The 17092-nt window shown below is 47.2% G+C and overlaps 1 protein-coding gene and 1 long non-coding RNA gene across 2 annotated transcripts; one reads left to right on the forward strand and one right to left on the reverse strand.

Annotated features, from left to right (window-relative positions):
- The first annotated feature begins 5215 nt into the window (after positions 1-5215).
- LOC139784579 (uncharacterized) lies at positions 5216-10919 on the forward strand. Its single transcript, XM_071723768.1, has 3 exons — positions 5216-5239; positions 5292-5399; positions 10599-10919. The coding sequence occupies exons 1-3, from the start codon at positions 5216-5218 to the stop codon at positions 10917-10919; spliced, it is 453 nt and encodes a 150-aa protein (XP_071579869.1).
- Positions 10920-12445: 1526 nt separating this feature from the next.
- On the reverse strand, positions 12446-14742 carry LOC139784580 (uncharacterized). Its single transcript, XR_011721607.1, has 3 exons — positions 14610-14742; positions 14117-14327; positions 12446-12535 (listed from the first exon to the last, which is right to left on the reverse strand). It is a non-coding gene; the product is annotated as an uncharacterized lncRNA (long non-coding RNA).
- Between the last annotated feature and the right edge of the window lie 2350 nt (positions 14743-17092).

Here is a 17092-nt window from a genome sequence, read left to right on the forward strand (position 1 = left end):
CCAAGTGCACAAGTCACGTATTCTCGTGTCCAACTGCACAGGCCGCGCATTTTCGTGTCCAAGTGAACAGGTCGCGAATTCTCGTGTCCAAGTAAACAAATCGCGTATTCTCGTGTCCAACTGTACAGGCCGCGCATTTTCGTGTCCAAGTGAACAGGTTGTTCATTTTCGTGTCCAAGTGCGCAAGTCGCGTATTCTCGTGTCCAACTGCACAGGCCGCGCATTTTCGTGTCCAAGTGAACAGGTCGCGAATTCTCGTGTCCAAGTGAACAAGTCGCGTATTCTCGTGTCCAACTACACAGGCCGTGCATTTTCGTGTCCAAGTGAACAGGTCGCGCATTCTCGTGTCCAAGTGCACAGGTCGCGCATTCTCGTGTCCAAGTGCACAGGTCGCTCATTTTCGTGTCCAACTGCACAGGCCGCGCATTTTCGTGTCCAACTGCACAGGCCGTGCATTTTCGTGTCCAAGTGAACAGGTCGCGCATTCTCGTGTCCAAGTGCACAGGTCGCTCATTTTCGTGTCCAAGTGCACAGGTCGCGTATTCTCGTGTCCAAGTGCACAGGCCGCGCATTTTCGTGTCCAACTGCACAGGCCGCGCATTTTTGTGTCCAAATGAGCGGCGAGCACTTTTTACAGTGTCCAAATGAACCGTGTCCAAATGAACGGTGTCCAAACGAACCGTGTCCAAATGACCCGTGTCCAAACGAACGGTGTCCAATTCGCCGTGTCCAAACGAACGGTGTCCAATTCACCGTGTCCAAATGAGCCGTGTCCAAATGAACCGTGTCCAAATGAGCCGTGTCCAAATGAACCGTGTCCAAATGAACCGTGTCCAAATGAACGGTGTCCAAATAAACCGTGTACAAGTGCACCTCTCCCAATAAACCCTCCGGGTACAGGACCGGGGACAAGGCCTGCACATCGGCCAGGAGGAAAAGTAAACCGGGGTGGGTAGCAACGCAGAAACCAGCTCCCATTCAACCGAAGGAGGTGGAAATGCGGTCGACAGAAGAACCTGTTGGCCCCCGGATTGTTGCTGTGAAGACTGTTAAACAACCTCTTAAAAGGCCTCAGTCAAACGAGGGCGAGAGCGGAGATCAGGGGTCCACGAAGAAACTGGCCCGCAAGAAGCAAGCTAAAGAGCCTACTCCTGAGGAGGATCTATCCGTGAAGGATGTACAAATGAGGGAAAAGGGGGGAGGCCTCCAGTGAAGAAGAGCTATAATGCCCCCTAACATCCTACAGGCTAACCTCAATCACTGCCGCGCCGCCCAAGACTTGTTTCTTCAGTCAATGGCAGAGCGCGACAGTGGCCTGAGGATCATCTCGGAGCCGTACCGGGTGCCGCCGGACCACCCGTGTTGGGCGGCGGGCCGTTGCGGCTCCGTGGCATTAACTTGGAGGCAGACGGCGGATCAGGTGGCCTGCACTCGGTTAGAGTGTGACCGGACGGAGGGTCGGTAATGCCACGACTTGATATTTTAACGAATTATTCACGGTCGCCACTCGGTTTTCTCTGTGCCCACCGAGAAAGATATTAATAAGCATGTCACTGACCCTTTCGATGCCCTTGCTATTCCCCTTTCTGTTTCAGGTTCTCTTGATGGATCGCTGCTGGACTGCCGCTGGACCGTCGTGGGACTGCCGCTGTGCACCGCGGGACTGCCTCTGGACTTTAGCTGGACCGCCACCGGATCACCGTTTGAACGCCGACAGGTAAGATGGGTAGGTATTTCGGGATCAGGATCGTCGTGCCGGAACTCTCAATAACTATGCACTCGAGTCGTTTCGGGTAAAATAAGATTTATTTTCCTCTATCTCTCGATACAAGTTAATTTCCGCACGCGTAACCGCACTAGGCGAATAACACTGCTTCTACGTTCGCGATAATACTTAATACTACGCGTTGTCTCAACGTATTCAATTGTATAGCGGATTCGCTCCGTACGCGGGATTCTCGTTTGTTCGCAGACCGGCCGATACACGCGTCCGCACTGTACCATGTCTGGCGAGAGACTCCTCGATTGCTCGCCCTTCCTCGCGGTCGTTCTCGCTCGCTATCACGCATTCGTCATGTGTTATCACATGTACCCATTGTGCGCGCTTTGTGTTCGCATGCATGTTCGCTCGCCGTTCGTCGCAAACAAGTTTTTAGATAACTTTCTCTTTCTTCTGGAAAGTTCTATTACATATCGGGTGATTCGCATGATGTCGCATATATTGTTACTTGTGCGTAGTTGTCGCGATTGTTTATACATATCTCCCATACAACATTAATAACTTATTCATCGATAATGCCTTCGCAGTTCCTCTATCTTTGACGGCGTCATCATTTGATGTGATCTAATTACCCTTCCGCATTGCCACACGCTCGTGTAATTCCCTCCTATAATCTTATAATTTTAATGTGTGAAATCTATCGATTTCGCACCATGGGTGTGACGGGCGTATGCCATTGCGTTTACATATTGAATTTCGCTTCGATCGGGTAACGCGTTCGCTAAGTAGCCTCCTGGGCCTCGCACAGCATTAACGACTTCACATTCGCGTTCCCCGCGTCGCCTAGGACCCATTTCCGGTTTTACTTTCGCGATCGGCCTTCCGGTTCGCTATCTCCCGGGGCGTTGGTCGGACGTCGGCGCCAACCCTATGGGGCTGTCCTTTAGGACTTAGTACCTCCGTCTATCTTATCTGTTCCAGGAGAAGTGTCCCGGTTCGCCACTTCCTGGAGCACTTGTCCGATCTTGACGGGATTAACTTCTACGTGTTTCCCTTGTCTCCCTGAACATGCCTACGTCGTTCTTTTCCGCGTATCTGTTACCGTTCGCTACTTTCGCGGGCGTTGGTGCTACGCGGATGCCGTTCGACTATTGTGTGGTTCGCAACCCCCGGAGGTCGTCGGCGACCTCCATTTTGCTCTATGACGCTCCGTTTGTCCGTTTCCGGGGCATTCGACCTACGTTGACGGGAGTGTGTGCGCTGGGTTCCTCGCGATTCCCAGAAGCTATTTGCAGCTTTTGTTCCTGACGAAGACGCTTGGTTCGCTAAGTAGCGAACCCGGTGCGCTATCGCCATGGGGTTTCTTCCATGGTGGTTCCCAGGTGTCCTGGGTGTCGCTCGCGTTAAGAGACGTTTAATTTTCTCTATAACTCCGAAACTACGCTTGATTTCGTGCCGCAAGTTACGGAATTGTGCTCTACGCTTCGCGCTTAAGCTATACGCGAAAGTGAATTTTCACTCTTGGGAATCTATTCTTTTGGGTCCCCTGAGTGTCCCCATAACCTTTAATTCCGGATTGCATGCTTTATCGCGCGTTTAACTTAATATGAGTGTCGCTCGCATGTTGAAGGAAGTAAAGGATATTTTGGTATAAACGTATAATTTTATTTTCAATCAAAATAAACTTTCTTATCGCCTAACCGGCGTATCAGTCTTGATCGACTAGCTATGGCGTTCAACACCTTAACTTAGTTGTATGCGCCCTTTGGCGCTTAACCCTTAACAAAATAATATGCGCAATATGGCGCTTAAACTCAAACTGTATATCTTAAACCGAATTGAGCAGCTTCACCTACATATGCCTTCGCGTAACGTCGCCGGTGATGATCTCCCCTTTGTCGGCTCCATCTTGGGGATGCTCGTCGGCTGCGGCGCTGATCCGCATGCACACCCTAGTGTGCTGCACTTCCATTGTTAAGTCATGCCTACGGAGCACCACCGTTGGCATGCCCTGCTCCATCCGCGCCATCTTTGACAGGATGGCCACTGGCACCGGCAATGGCGGCTCGATGCAGGTGATGACCGGGCCTCGCCTAGCCATCGGCTGCAAGAGGCAGGAGATAGATTTGTCGTCGTGAGGTGGGGCCAGGTAATAGTGGTGGGGGTGTACTTGCCCCCCAGCCAGAGCCTGGCTGAGTTTGAAGCCTCGCTTGATGATATTGGCAGTTGTGTCGCGAGGTTCAATCCAGCGCCAGTGATAGTGGCCGGGGACTTCAACGCCAAGTCGGCGTTGTGGGGGTCCCCGGCAACAAATGCCAGAGGTAGAATCCTCGAAGGATGGGCGGCGGGCCTGGGCCTATGCGTGATGAACATCGGCCCGGCGCAGACTTGCGTGCGGCTGCGGGGGGGTCCATCGTCGACATGACGTGGGCCAACCCAGCAGCCGTGCGTCGCATTTCGGGATGGAGGGTGGTCGAGGGGGTAGAGACGTTGTCCGATCATAGGTATATCGAATTCTCCCTCTCGGCCGCCTCGCCAGGGGCCCAGTTCCGTCGTCGGGAACTAGATAGCAAGTTCCCAAGGTGGCAGTGGAAAAAGATGGACCGCGAAATGTTCCGGGCCGCGGTCCATACGTCACTGTGGGCGGAGGACATTCTGACGGATGCCACAACCGACGTGGACGATATGGTTAACAGGATCGGGGATATAATGAAAGAGGCATGCGATGCCGGTATGCCCCGATCCAGACCCAGTCCACGCCGGAAAGCGTACTGGTGGACAGAGGAGATTGCCGAATTTAGGCGCTCCTCCGTCCACGCTAGGAGGGTTTGGCTGCGTGCCCGCCGCCGCCAAGACCCTCACAAACTAGAGGAGGCCGGAGAGGGCTACCGCTCCGCCAGGCGGGCCCTCTCCGTGGCCATTAATGTGGCCAAGGACAAAGCGTGGAGGGAACTTCTTCAGGCCCTGGATGAGGACCCATGGGGGCGCCCGTACAGGATCGTCCTGAACAAGCTCAGGCCGTGGGCGCCCCCTACGACGGAGTCACTGGACCCCGGGTTCTTAGAGGAGGTCGTCGATACCCTCTTTCCCGAAGACCCTGGGGAGAGGTTGTAACCGAACGGTATAACATTGGGTCACGGAACGCTTTTTTATGCCCTCTAAGTCATCGGTCGCCACTCGGTTTGTCCTCAATCCACCGAGAAGGTAAGTATTTATGAGTGTATGGTCAACTAATTTGTTTAAACAATCCTCTTTTCAGATTCTCGACCGGGGTGCCCATTCTCCATCGTCTCCTCTCGGATCATCGACGCTCATCACCAGCCTAGGTATACGTAGTATCGAGATGGCTTGCCACCAGGCTAAGTCCCGACACCGTGGTAAATTAAGTTAATTAATATTTATTATTTTCAGGTTTTCGGAACGGGTGCCTCATCCGTGTCGCCGGCCCATGGATCATCGCTGTTGAACGCCCGTCAGGACCCCCGCGTACACAAGATGGCTGACCACTGCTCCCCCGAGGTAAGTATAAGTACCGTGGTAAATTATCTTAATTAATTGTTATTATTTTCAGGTTTTTGGAATGGGTGCCTCATCTGTGTCGCCGGCCCATCGATCATCGCTGCTGACTGCCGACCAGGATCCCCGCGTACACAAGATGGCTGACCGCCACTCCCCCGAGGTAAGTATAAGTACCGTGGTAAATTAACTTAATTGTTACTATAATTTTTCGAGATTTCGCCGCTGGTGCCTCATCCCCGATGTCCACTGATGTAGCACCGATGATAAACTCCGACCCGGGTCAACGATTATAGAAGATGGCTGACACCCGTGCAGGTAAGTATCAGGTAAGTAATCGTTAACTCTTTTATTTTCACAAATGTAGTTTCCATTTATTCATAATCTTCGTTTTACACAAACAGGTTTTCGCTGTTACAATATCCGCGCAAGATGGCGGTCGCACGTCTCGCAAAGTGCGAAGTTTCACTTTTTGGTTCACTCGGACCGTTCGCCTTTTGTATCGGCGACAATTAACGCGTTTCGCGGGCGTTCCCGTTGGTTTCGGACGCTGTGGTAAACTAATTATCGTAATCCGGTAGACGATCGCGAACTTTCCACGACACACCGAGATATACGCGCGAGAGAGATGTTACCTTTACGAGCGCCCACGAGAGACTGCCTCGAGGAATATTCCGTTCGCAGGCTCCCCACTTACGGTCTTTTCCCCTTCCATCGCGCCACGGCCGCTTTCTCTTTCCGGAATGCGGGCCACGACGCAGTAACATCTGGTGTTTGTCCGTTCTGGCCGCGCCAGATGTTCGCGGTGGAAAATTCCACATGCGTCCCCTTAATGATAACATGCTCTATTACCTCCCGGGTAGTGGTTTCCCACTACTTACAATATTCGCGTTTCGTCGACGTCGACCTGTGCGCACGAGTCTTCTGACGTTTCTATACGGGCACCCGGACCGACTTCTCGACGAAGATGTCCAGGTGCACTTCGCGGTGCCCGCCGTTGACGGCGACCCCCGGTGCCCGCTTCTGCGACCCTTCCCGTCTGTATTCCGGCCTCGGTTCCCGTAGCCGGCGCCTGGGTATCGTTTTCGCGGACCGTCCCCGTAACTCTCGTCTAGGAGTTCGGATCGCGACGGCGCCTGGTCCATCGGGTGTACCAGGTCTTCCCGACACGGCACCGCCGGTTTTTCCTCGGAGAAGACGTCTGTCTCGCTACTTCGCCTCCTGGTGGTCGGATCGCAACGCGGTTCGGCTGTGCCTATTTCTTGCAGTGCCCTGACGTGGCACCGATGGTTACCTTGTTCCTAAGTCCGCCCGATCGGACCGCCTCTCACCGCGGTTCCGTACTCCGCTTCCCGGTGATCGGATCGTGGCGCGGTTCGGCTGTGCCTGTCTCCCGCGATGCCCTAACGTGGCACCGGTAGTTATTTTACCTCGTTTGGCTTTGCGTCGCCTCACGGAGTTACCTCCGCGTGTTTCGGGAACGAAGATTGTGTGTGGCTCGGCGCTATCTATTCTGCGCTGCCTTGCGATCCACGCGCATCAAATCAATTAATGTTTACCGGCCGAGCCGAGCACTTTCGTGCCAAACGGAACTAAACTATCTGTGGATCGTCAAATCAAGCTTACGTGCTAAGTGGGCCGTAGCCCGGCGATTGTCATCGCGCAACTTATATCTATCTTACGTACTATTGCGCCGGACGGACTACGGCAAATCAAACAAAACTTTATTTTATCATGTGTTCCGTCCTCGGAACGCTTCTCGCATCTTATCATCTAAAGGAGAGCCTTCCCCTCGTCGCCCTGGGACTCCTCACCGGAAGACGGGCTCTGGAAGTCCGAGTTGTCCCCCTCGTCTGGCGCCGACTTCTCCCCTTCGGAGGAACCCTCGGGGTACCCCTTATGGAGGGGTTGCGACTGGGAAGCATGCGGTTGCAAGGTTCGGCGACGCTCCCGCTCCACCGCCAGTGGAGTGGGACGATGAACTCGGGGTCAGTCTAGAGGAGCTTCAAAAAACCGCCAAGCGTCTTCAGGCGGGAAAGGCTCCCGGGCCTGATGGAGTCCCAGGCAGGGCGTGGTCCTTGGCCACGGGGGAGCTGGCCGAGCACCTTAGGGGGCTCTTTACTAAATGTTTAAGGGAAGGCCGGTTCCCCCAGCGTTGGAAAACAGCAAAGTTGGTCCTCCTCCCCAAAGCGGGGAAACCAGCCGACCAACCGTCAGAATATAGACCAATCTGTTTGCTGGACGAGGTAGGCAAGCTGTTCGAGCGAATCATCGCCGATCGCCTCGTCCAGCACCTGTCCCGGACTGGTCCGGACCTTTCGCCGGACCAGTACGGCTTCCGAGAGGGTAGGTCAACGGTGGATGCCATTAATCGCATCCGTGCCCTCTCGGAGGCCGCTGCGGAGGAGGGCAGGGTGTGGTTTGGTGTTTCGTTCGACATAGCGAACGCCTTCAACTCCCTGCCCTGGCCGGTGATAAGGGGGGCGCTTATTCGCCATAACGTGCCCCCTTATCTTATTGCGGTCATATTTGACTATTTCCGGGATAGGAGATTGGTCTACACAGACAGGGACGGAAACCTGACGGTTCGGCTGGTTGTGCGAGGGGTTCCGCAGGGGTCAGTTAGGACTGACCACTCCTGTGGAACCTAGGCTATAATGCCGCCCTACTGATCGCCCTCCCCCCCCCCCAGATGCTGGCTTAACGGTTTTGCTGATGATACGTTTCTGGGGGTCGAGGGCGACAACTGGGAGGAGGCTGTTGTGTGATGATAATCTGATTCGTGTTGCGCCGAGTGAGATCAAAATTCATAAATGGTAACAGTAGACAAGATAGTCAGGTTTTAATTGAACCAAGAATATTGAGAAATGAATCCGGAGTAGAAAGACAGCATAAAAGGATGATTAACGCGTAATTCGCAAAGATGACAAGAACGTAGAACGCATGGATGAATGGCGCGCAGAACAAGGATGTCTAGCGCGCAGATCGCAGGTATGTTGGTAACGTAGAACGCAAGGATAAATGGCGCGCAGAACAAGGATGTCTAGCGCGCAGATCGCAGGTATGTCAGGAACGTAGAACGCAAGGATGAATGGCGCGCAGAACAAGGATGTCTAGCGCGCAGATCGCAGGTATGTCAGGAACGTAGAACGCAAGGATGAATGGCGCGCAGAACAAGGATGTCTAGCGCGCAGATCGCAGGTATGTCAGGAACGTAGAACGCAAGGATGAATGGCGCGCAGAACAAAGATGTCTAGCGCGCAGATCGCAGGTATGTCAGGAACGTAGAACGCAAGGATGAATGGCGCGCAGAACAAGGATGTCTAGCGCGCAGATGATCTCGTTGAGCTGAGCGGTTATCAAGGAAATAGCGGTAATCTCAAAAGCGGTGTATCAAATAGTCGCGGGTATCAACAGAATAACGTAAGTCATCAGTCGCGGTTATCAGATCAGAGTAGCGTAGAAAACGAAATATCCCATACAGCCTCGTGCTGTTCGTCACCACGTAAGAGGCCTGAATCTCACATTGCAGTCTCGTGCTGCTCGATCACCTTATTACAAAGGCATACGCTAAGACATATGTTGTCCATCACCTCGACGACGTGCTGATCGCAAAGCCACGCGTTAATCTTGCAACGTCGTGTTGCCCGTCAAGACCTCAAACGTGTGAATCTGCGGATATCTCGATCGTAGCAATTCTATAATCTACTCACAACTTTCTCGTCGGCTTACGCAAGGAATCTCGGTGCGAGAATTGGAATATCGTTAGCGGTCGACAAATGATAATGCAGTAACAGACTATGAAGAGAACAACGCCGGGCAAATCACGTATCATTTGCAAGAGATAATTAACTCCCGTTTGTTTGCATATGAAAATACTCGTATTTGGTGCACTTCACGCAATGGAAGAATACCGGAATCGCCCGCATAGAAACAACATCAAAAAGAACATTTAAAGCAATGTCGAACATATCACGCAAACGTGTAATGAACAAATGGCGAAAATGACCGCACTTAACACTGCACGAAATACCGCGAATAATATATCTAAAAAGAATAATGCCACAACCGGTTTCGGATACGCGTAATGAAAAGAAAACTGAGATCGCCCGCACTCAAAATATACATATAACGCCGGAAATCGCCGCATAAGCATTACTTGAATTACTGCAGCAATCGTATCGAGTAATCAAACTTGAGGCCTCTCTCGAGGCCGGTAGCAACGACGTCAGAAATCTCGGGTGTCTCGATGACGTATTGGTTGGGAGTGAAAAGGCAGGATGCGGAAGTGGAAATGTGGAGCATCAAAGCGTCCCGTCCGGCTTTGTCGATTTCCACCACGGCTCTGTTGAAACTCTGCTTTCCGCTCGAAGATTCTACAAAAGTCTCCTCGCTTTTTCTCGATGTCGATTTCAATAACTCGCGACAAAACACACGCAGAAACACCCGATGACGACGAAGAAGATAAACAACGGTTGCTAGGGCCGGTGCTTCACCGTTGCCGCGCTCGTTAATCGTCGCGCCTTTCCCGATCGCGCTCGCGACATCTGAGCCGGTATTACGGCGCTTATTTCAAATCGTCGCTTAGTCGATTTCGAAACAGAGGCCCTACGTTTGGCGAATGTCGCAGTGGCATGTGTGGTGGCTGCCGTAAAGGACTTGGGGCTCCGGGTGGCTCCTCAGAAAACGCAGGCCGTTTTCTTTTATAACCGTGCGAGGGGGAAGCCGCCCGGAGCATACATTCGCGTCGAGGGGACCCGTATCCCCGTGGGGGCCCAGATGAAACTTCTGGGCCTCTGGTTGGACGGTACCTGGAGTTTCGGCGAGCACTACGCTCGCCTTGCTCCCAGGATGTTGGGAGTAGCCAATAATTTGGCAAGGCTTATGCCTAACCTGGGAGGGGCGAGCGGTCGTGCTCGCCGGCTATATGCCGCGACGGTGCAGTCCGTGGCACTCTACGGCGCTCCGGTGTGGGCGTCTACGGTGGCGGGCTCTACACAAATCAAGGCGCTGTTACGCCCGAGTTCAACGTGTGGTAGCCCTTAAAGTGTCACGGGCATATCGCACCGTCTCGCATGCGGCGGCGACGGTCCTGTCGGGGCTCCTTCCGTTGGAGCTCGCGGCTGCTCAATATGCCGAGGTGTATCGACGCACCAGGCTGCTGCGGGTTCCGAGGGGGCCTGACTGGAACGGGGCCAGTCAAATTATTAGACTCCAGGAAAAGACGGTCCTCATAGGTAAATGGCAGGAGTACCTTGCCAACCCTGCCTTGGCGGGAAAGAGGACCGTCGATGCCGTCCGACCCTGTCTAGCGAAATGGCTGGACAGTCGGACGTACGGGTTGACGTATCATGCGACGCAGGTGTTCACCGGACATGGCTGTTTCGGTGGGTACCTGTGTCGCATAGGGAAGGAGGCAGCCACCAACTGCCATCATTGCGACGAGGTGAGGGACACGGCGCAGCACACGGTATGTCCAGCGTGGGCAGAACAGCGCCGTGTCCTACAGAGGGAGGTCGGTAATGACCTCTCTCTCCCGGCCATAGTGGCGGTTATGGTCGAGAACAAAACAAAGTGGCGGGCATTCCTGGCCTTCTGTGGTCAGGTGATGTCCGCCAAAGAGGAGGCGGAACGGATCCGTCGTGGAGAGAGGAATCCCGACGCGGCGGGTCCGTCCCAATGATATATAAGTAGCCCTAGCACAATGCTACAGTGCAGGACTGCTCCCGCCCCTTTTGAAAGGGCGGCTATGCGGCTTTGAAGAGGCTGCAAGCGTGGTACTTCGCCTCCGAACTCTCCCTTCCGACGAGGGGTCCGGTTCGGAGGTGGGAGGTCGGCGTTCTGGCTGGCACCGGGCGCCGACCAAACCTCCCACAAGTAACGGGAGGTGTGGCGGGATGGGGGTGCCCACATCCCGCCACAAACGATACACTCCGCTCTTGAGCGATCGAGCCTTAGCTCGGAGACGAGAGCCAGTCAGGCTCAGCGCCGGGGGCGTCCGGAAGCAGAAATAAATGTCCCCGGACGTCCCCACTTGGCGCAGGTAGGGCACCCGTGAGGTTTTAGTGGGTAGGCTGCGCGTGTCGTTCGCGGCACGCGTAGAATTCCACACTCCCCTCGTTCCTTTGCCAGAAGGGCGAGGGGGTCTTCCCCCCTTTTTGGGGGGCTACTGGTCAAACCTAGCTTCGGCTAGGGATTCCAGTAGTTGAAGATTTCCTTACGTTAAAAAAAAAACGGAGGAGTTTCTACATATTTATTCTACTCATTTATTAATGAATAATAAAAATATAAATAAAAATAAAATTACGTTAATTAAAGAAAATAAAAAATTGCTTCATTCTACACAACTACATTACCTAATCTTTCATCATCATCATTATTGACGGTGTTATGCGGTAAAGGTGATTGTGCATGTTGGTTTCCTGGACTTCTCACAGGACTGTGATTGTCAATAGTAGGAGACCGTGCATTTGTAATATTTTCATAATTTTCAACTACAACATTACACAATAATATACGTTAATTTTTGAAATAGTTTTTTTACACATAATATTAAATTTATATTGTATAATAAAAAAAATGATTTTAAAAGATAAATTACTTAAGTCTTTACAAAAATATTTAATTTCTTATGTAACATTACGTGGCATCTGCTCATCGTGAGGATCAATACGATTATTGTTTCGTTGGAGTTCTGGTGTTAAGGATTTTAAAGCTCTTGAAGCTCTTCTGGAGCTATCGTCAATGATACCAAGAGATGCAATTTCAGTACTTTCAGAGTCTTCAAGAAGAAAATTATGCAGTAAATAATATTAAAATTTATCGTTTTATCTATTTACATGCTTGAATAAGTAATAATATAATATTTATTTAACTTTTCCCTCTTTACCTTGTTCGTTTGATTCATCATTTTCATTTTCTGTAAAAACGTTATCACTTTCATCGCTATCGACCAATTGTCATCTTCCTTTCAAAAATTTATTCAACTGTTTTTTTCCACTCTTTAGTTTTGATAGTTTCTTCAATTTGGTTTGAATTTTCTGTAATTATTATTACCATTATTATTATTATTGTTATTGTTGTTTATATTATTGTAACTCTTATTATTACTTGTAATAGCAAAGTCAATAATCAAACATTACAATAAGTACGAAAAAACAAATATTCGTTACTTTACCTTATTTTTTTCGTGAATACCACGATCTTTTGATTTTAAACGTAATTTTTCCAATGCATCACTGCGTCGTATTTTTTTAAATTTGTGGCGTTCGCTTCTGCTTAATAAATTTTCTTTATTGTCTGCAACATTAGATAGTTATTTATAATAAATTAGACTTTACAATAAAGAAAGAATCTTTTTCCAAAACTGAATGAACATTATTGTTTGCAAACATTGCTTCTTAAATAATTTTTCTTTTTGCTTCTTCTCTATTCTTTTTATATTCAACAATGCACTTTATAGTTTAATTGGAATAACAATCAAGCGTTACAAGAAATTTCTAAGTTATTTTTTAATAAAGCTTCAGTATGCTATATACTGTAATATGTATTCAAATTAATATAAATTATTAATTTAATTAATTAATTTTTACATTAAAAAATGCTGTAAAATTTATTACAGTCCTTAAAATATTGATAACAATTTTGTAGGAAAATCATGACTTTTAAATTCAAAATATTATTAATTTTCTATATTTCAAATAAAAAAAGATACAATAAAAATTAGTTTCCAATAAACCTTTACTCCTGTTATTGGATACAAAGAAATTATTAGGAAGAGAAAATAAATATTTCTTAAGGAATATAAGTGAAGAAAGTGGAAACTTAACATTTTTTAAATTATTGTTTCAGATTAACTGAAGTCATTTATATTGTCAATTTAAATATTGCAAACAATTTTAATAAATAATTCGATAAAATTTTTTCAATACATATCCCTGCAGAAACAAGACTGAAAAATAATCCTAAGAAGTTTCAATATATTATTCGAATAAGATAAATTATGAAAATAAGATAAATTAATAAAACTTATATGTATAATTCAATATTTTACATTTAAAAGCAATAAAGTTTAATTCAGTAAAGTATTGACAAGTTTTGAAAATACTGTTACAGTTCACAACGAATCACAGCTCGAATATATATATATACAAAATGCTTATTAACATTTTGAATATAATCTTGAAGTATTATTTTGATTAAGAACATAAATATGTATTGTGTATTTTCATATTACTGGAAGAACAGACAATATACCAATATTTTCTTCAAGACCTCAATTATTGACATTTACATTTAATATTATTTACCATTAAGGTGCAAATTCATGGGACGCTGAAAAACAGCGTTGAGCGTCGTCACGTGACATCACTATGATGCCAGCGTCAAGAAAGAGAAGTTGGATTTTTCCAACTTCAAGCGTCAAAGCCAAAGCAGCGCGAAGACGCCGAAATTTTGACGCTGTTTTCCTTTTCATGAATTTCAATTGACGCCGGCGTCAATTGTGGTCATGCGACCTTCTTGCCGCTGAAAATGAGCGTCGAGCGTCAGCATGAAAAGGCACCTTTATAAATTACCTAACAGATATCATATTTACAATATTAATTTTAATTTTACTGGATGTATAAAAAAATCATTAAATGAAATGAATAATATTTAATTATTCATAGTTAATAAGTTTGTATAAATTGAAATATCAGTGTTAGCAGCTTCAAAGTAAGGCTGCGTTCGGAAACGTCTCTCAAGTGCCTTTGTGTTTCATTTTATCCTTGTTTAACATTTGGTGAACAACCAGGATAACATGATACACGGAGGCACACTTGAGTGATGTTTTCGAATGCAGCCTAACCGATATTCAGTACAAAAAAGTAATATATTTACTTGAAACAGATAAAACTTCTCCCGGTGACAGACTAAATTTGTCATTGCTGTCATCGTATCTTCTAATAAAATATGGTTCATTAGAACATTTTTCTGCATTAAAATCTTGGACATGTGATATTGGCACAACAGACACTTTTCTTGTCTCGTCCGAGTAAAAGCGAACTGCAGCGTATGTGGCTTGTGGTTTTGTTGAATTATCATTCATAACCTAATAGCAAAAATTATGTTTCACTTATACAGATGAGATAAAATTTATATCGACGAATTCATTAACCCTGCGTTCGTTTTCTCCCAATTTCCCCCACTGGGAGCATGTACTATACTAAAAATATATAGGGTACGTTACGTATATTATAGATTTTTAATATAGTATATGTTCCCAGTGGAAGAAAACGAACGCAGGCTAAGTCGTTATATAATAATATATACAAAGAACAATTATATATTTCTGTCGTGATTACTCGTAATCTCTCTTTCTATGTATACGTACTTGTGTTTTTCTCGTATTTTCTGTCATTTTGCGAAAAGTATGTTTTCCAAATTTCGCTAAGCGTCTATAATTCGTTGACCGACGACTGTTCAGAAATCTTCTTCTTAATTCTTCTTTAATTTTCCTGGCACCTGCTGAAACGCAATACGGCCAAATATCAATATCTTATGCCCCCTTAGGGTGCAAGCACATGAGCTTTTATTTTCCGTGTTACGCGTATCGCGTAACCAATCACGTAACGTTTTATGTTATTTATTTTTCGGTAAACATGGCGTTAAGGGGACCCACTTCCGATGACCTTGAATTTGACATATATTGTCAAGGACACCCTCCGGAGTAACATGCAAGTGATTTTAGTCGGGGGTCGCTTTTTATTAAGAAGTTATTAACAAATAAAGTTTGAAAAATATAGCTGCTATTTTGAGTATTGGAAGGCATAAATGACTAATATATATGTCGAAATAGTTCACGCATACACTTTTCACGCGAGACGACGAGTTGTCACAGGTTCGTGGCGCGCTTTACAAGCTCGTTTATTGTATATCGCCACAAATATTCACACAGATGATCGACTAACTTATCTTGTTTAATACCACCTCTACCTAAACGAGCTTGTAAAGCGCGCCACGAACCCATGTGGCCCCTCGTTTCGCGTGGTAAGTGCGGCAGTCCCTGTTTGTTTACGTTTGAAATTCTTCATATATTTCCGACACAGAATATTTTCGTTAAAGCAGGGCACACACACACACGTGTGTATGCCCTGCTTTAACGAAAATAACAACTTTTATAAAGCAGGGCATACACACGTGTGTGTGTGTGCCCTGCTTTAACGAAAATATTCTGTGTCGGAAATATATGAAGAGGCACGTGTGGGGATGAAGGATTAAGCAGTGTGTGGAGGAGGGTTGCTGGGGGGCGCAGCTCTCCCGCTCACACATATACTGTTCTTATTTCGCTAACTTTATTTGTTAATAACTTTTTAATAAAAAGCGACCCCCGACTAAAATCACTTGCATGTTACTCGGGAGGGTGTCCTTGACAATATATGTCAAATTCAAGGTCATCGGAAGTGAGTCCTCTTAACGCCATGTTTACCTATTTCTCGAATAACGCTTCTGATTTGGTTATGCGATACGCGTTACGCGGAAAATATAAGCCCATGTGCTCGCACCCTTAGGAGCGAGGTTACTTCAAAGCGTAAGGTTGCATCAGTAACCTTCAAAAATTTTTCTTTCAAACGAAACACGTTTACTAGCACTGATGTCCGCGAATTGACTGTTCAGAAATGAGTTAAAGCGTCCCGCCCAAGGATGCCAGATTGGCGGTTTTCGACAGCCACTACCAGCCAGTGGTGGGGATGGGCAGAGATGCCAACTTTACGTTTCAGCAACGCAGCCGAGCGCTTCGGCTGGCTTCGGCCAGCTTCGAGCGTCAGCGGTAGAAGAGGATAGACAGATCTGCTGTCTTCTTCTTCTCTCTCGAGCTATGGCTATTGGCTATGCGATTTCGGATCTCGTGAATGCCGAGTTGACGAGGCGACCAGGCGACGCGTGACATTATATCGGCGCGCGACATTAATTATCGATGTATTTTCCTACATATTAACAGAGAGAAGCCTGAGAGCGGCCACGGGCGCGATTTAGCTGTAACTTTATTTTGAAGCGCCTCTATGTCCACAAAATGTGGAAATTGAACTACGTGGCCAATGTCCACGTTTGGGCCACGGGGTAACACATACGTGCACGATTTAGGTTGCGTTCCGTGCTAATGTCGGTAACGCAAAGTTATTGATTTTTCGTTATGTGAGCGAGCGAGAAGGTATAAGAGTGAGCGAGATGACAATAAGAGCGAGCGAGACAGTAATTGGAGTGAGTGAGATGAGAATAACACATGCAGAAGGCTTGGGGGTGGGGATCTGATCGAGGATCGAGCATCGAGTCTTTTCCTTGCGCGCCGTTGTTCTTATCTCGCTCACTCCTGTTACTGTCCTACTCGCTCTTATTGACGACTCGCTTGCTCTTATACCTTCTCGCTCGCTTATGTAACAGCTGTTTTAAAACCGACACGCTTTAGAAATTTATGCAAATTATCACATTTAACATTTTTATATACACTGGGATACACATGTATAAATTTCTCAATTATATTATAATAAACGATTTACGACAACGAATCGAGAATAATTTTATTCAATGCAACTCGCTATATAACTGTTACTCATTATTACTTATAGTACTACTGTGACACTTATATATTATACTGTTTCAATATATATGTTGCATCCAGTCGTCCACCGGTCATACTTTTTCTAACGCGACGATGTATGTACACGCAATTTTTTTTTTTACCAGGGAGGGGAAAATGCCTGACGCACACCCGCTATAGATTAGGATTATGTCCGAAAGGTTTAGAATGACAAATATATGTTTGTATTACATCATATAAATATATTATAATAAAAAATATACATAAAAATTTATTAA

Source organism: Temnothorax nylanderi, unplaced genomic scaffold, assembly GCF_030848795.1.
Source record: "Temnothorax nylanderi isolate EJ_2023f unplaced genomic scaffold, tnyl_v1.0 TNYL_tig0645_pilon, whole genome shotgun sequence".
NCBI classification, from domain to species: domain Eukaryota; kingdom Metazoa; phylum Arthropoda; class Insecta; order Hymenoptera; family Formicidae; genus Temnothorax; species Temnothorax nylanderi.

Excerpts from the sequence above, each read along its gene's own strand:
- LOC139784579 (XM_071723768.1), top strand. The coding sequence starts at position 5,216 with ATGGCTGACCACTGCTCCCCCGAG. Across the intron at positions 5,240-5,291 it reads CTGACCACTGCTCCCCCGAG|GTTTTTGGAATGGGTGCCTC; the intron begins GTAAGTATAAGT and ends TATTATTTTCAG. Across the intron at positions 5,400-10,598 it reads CTGACCGCCACTCCCCCGAG|GTGTTCACCGGACATGGCTG; the intron begins GTAAGTATAAGT and ends CATGCGACGCAG.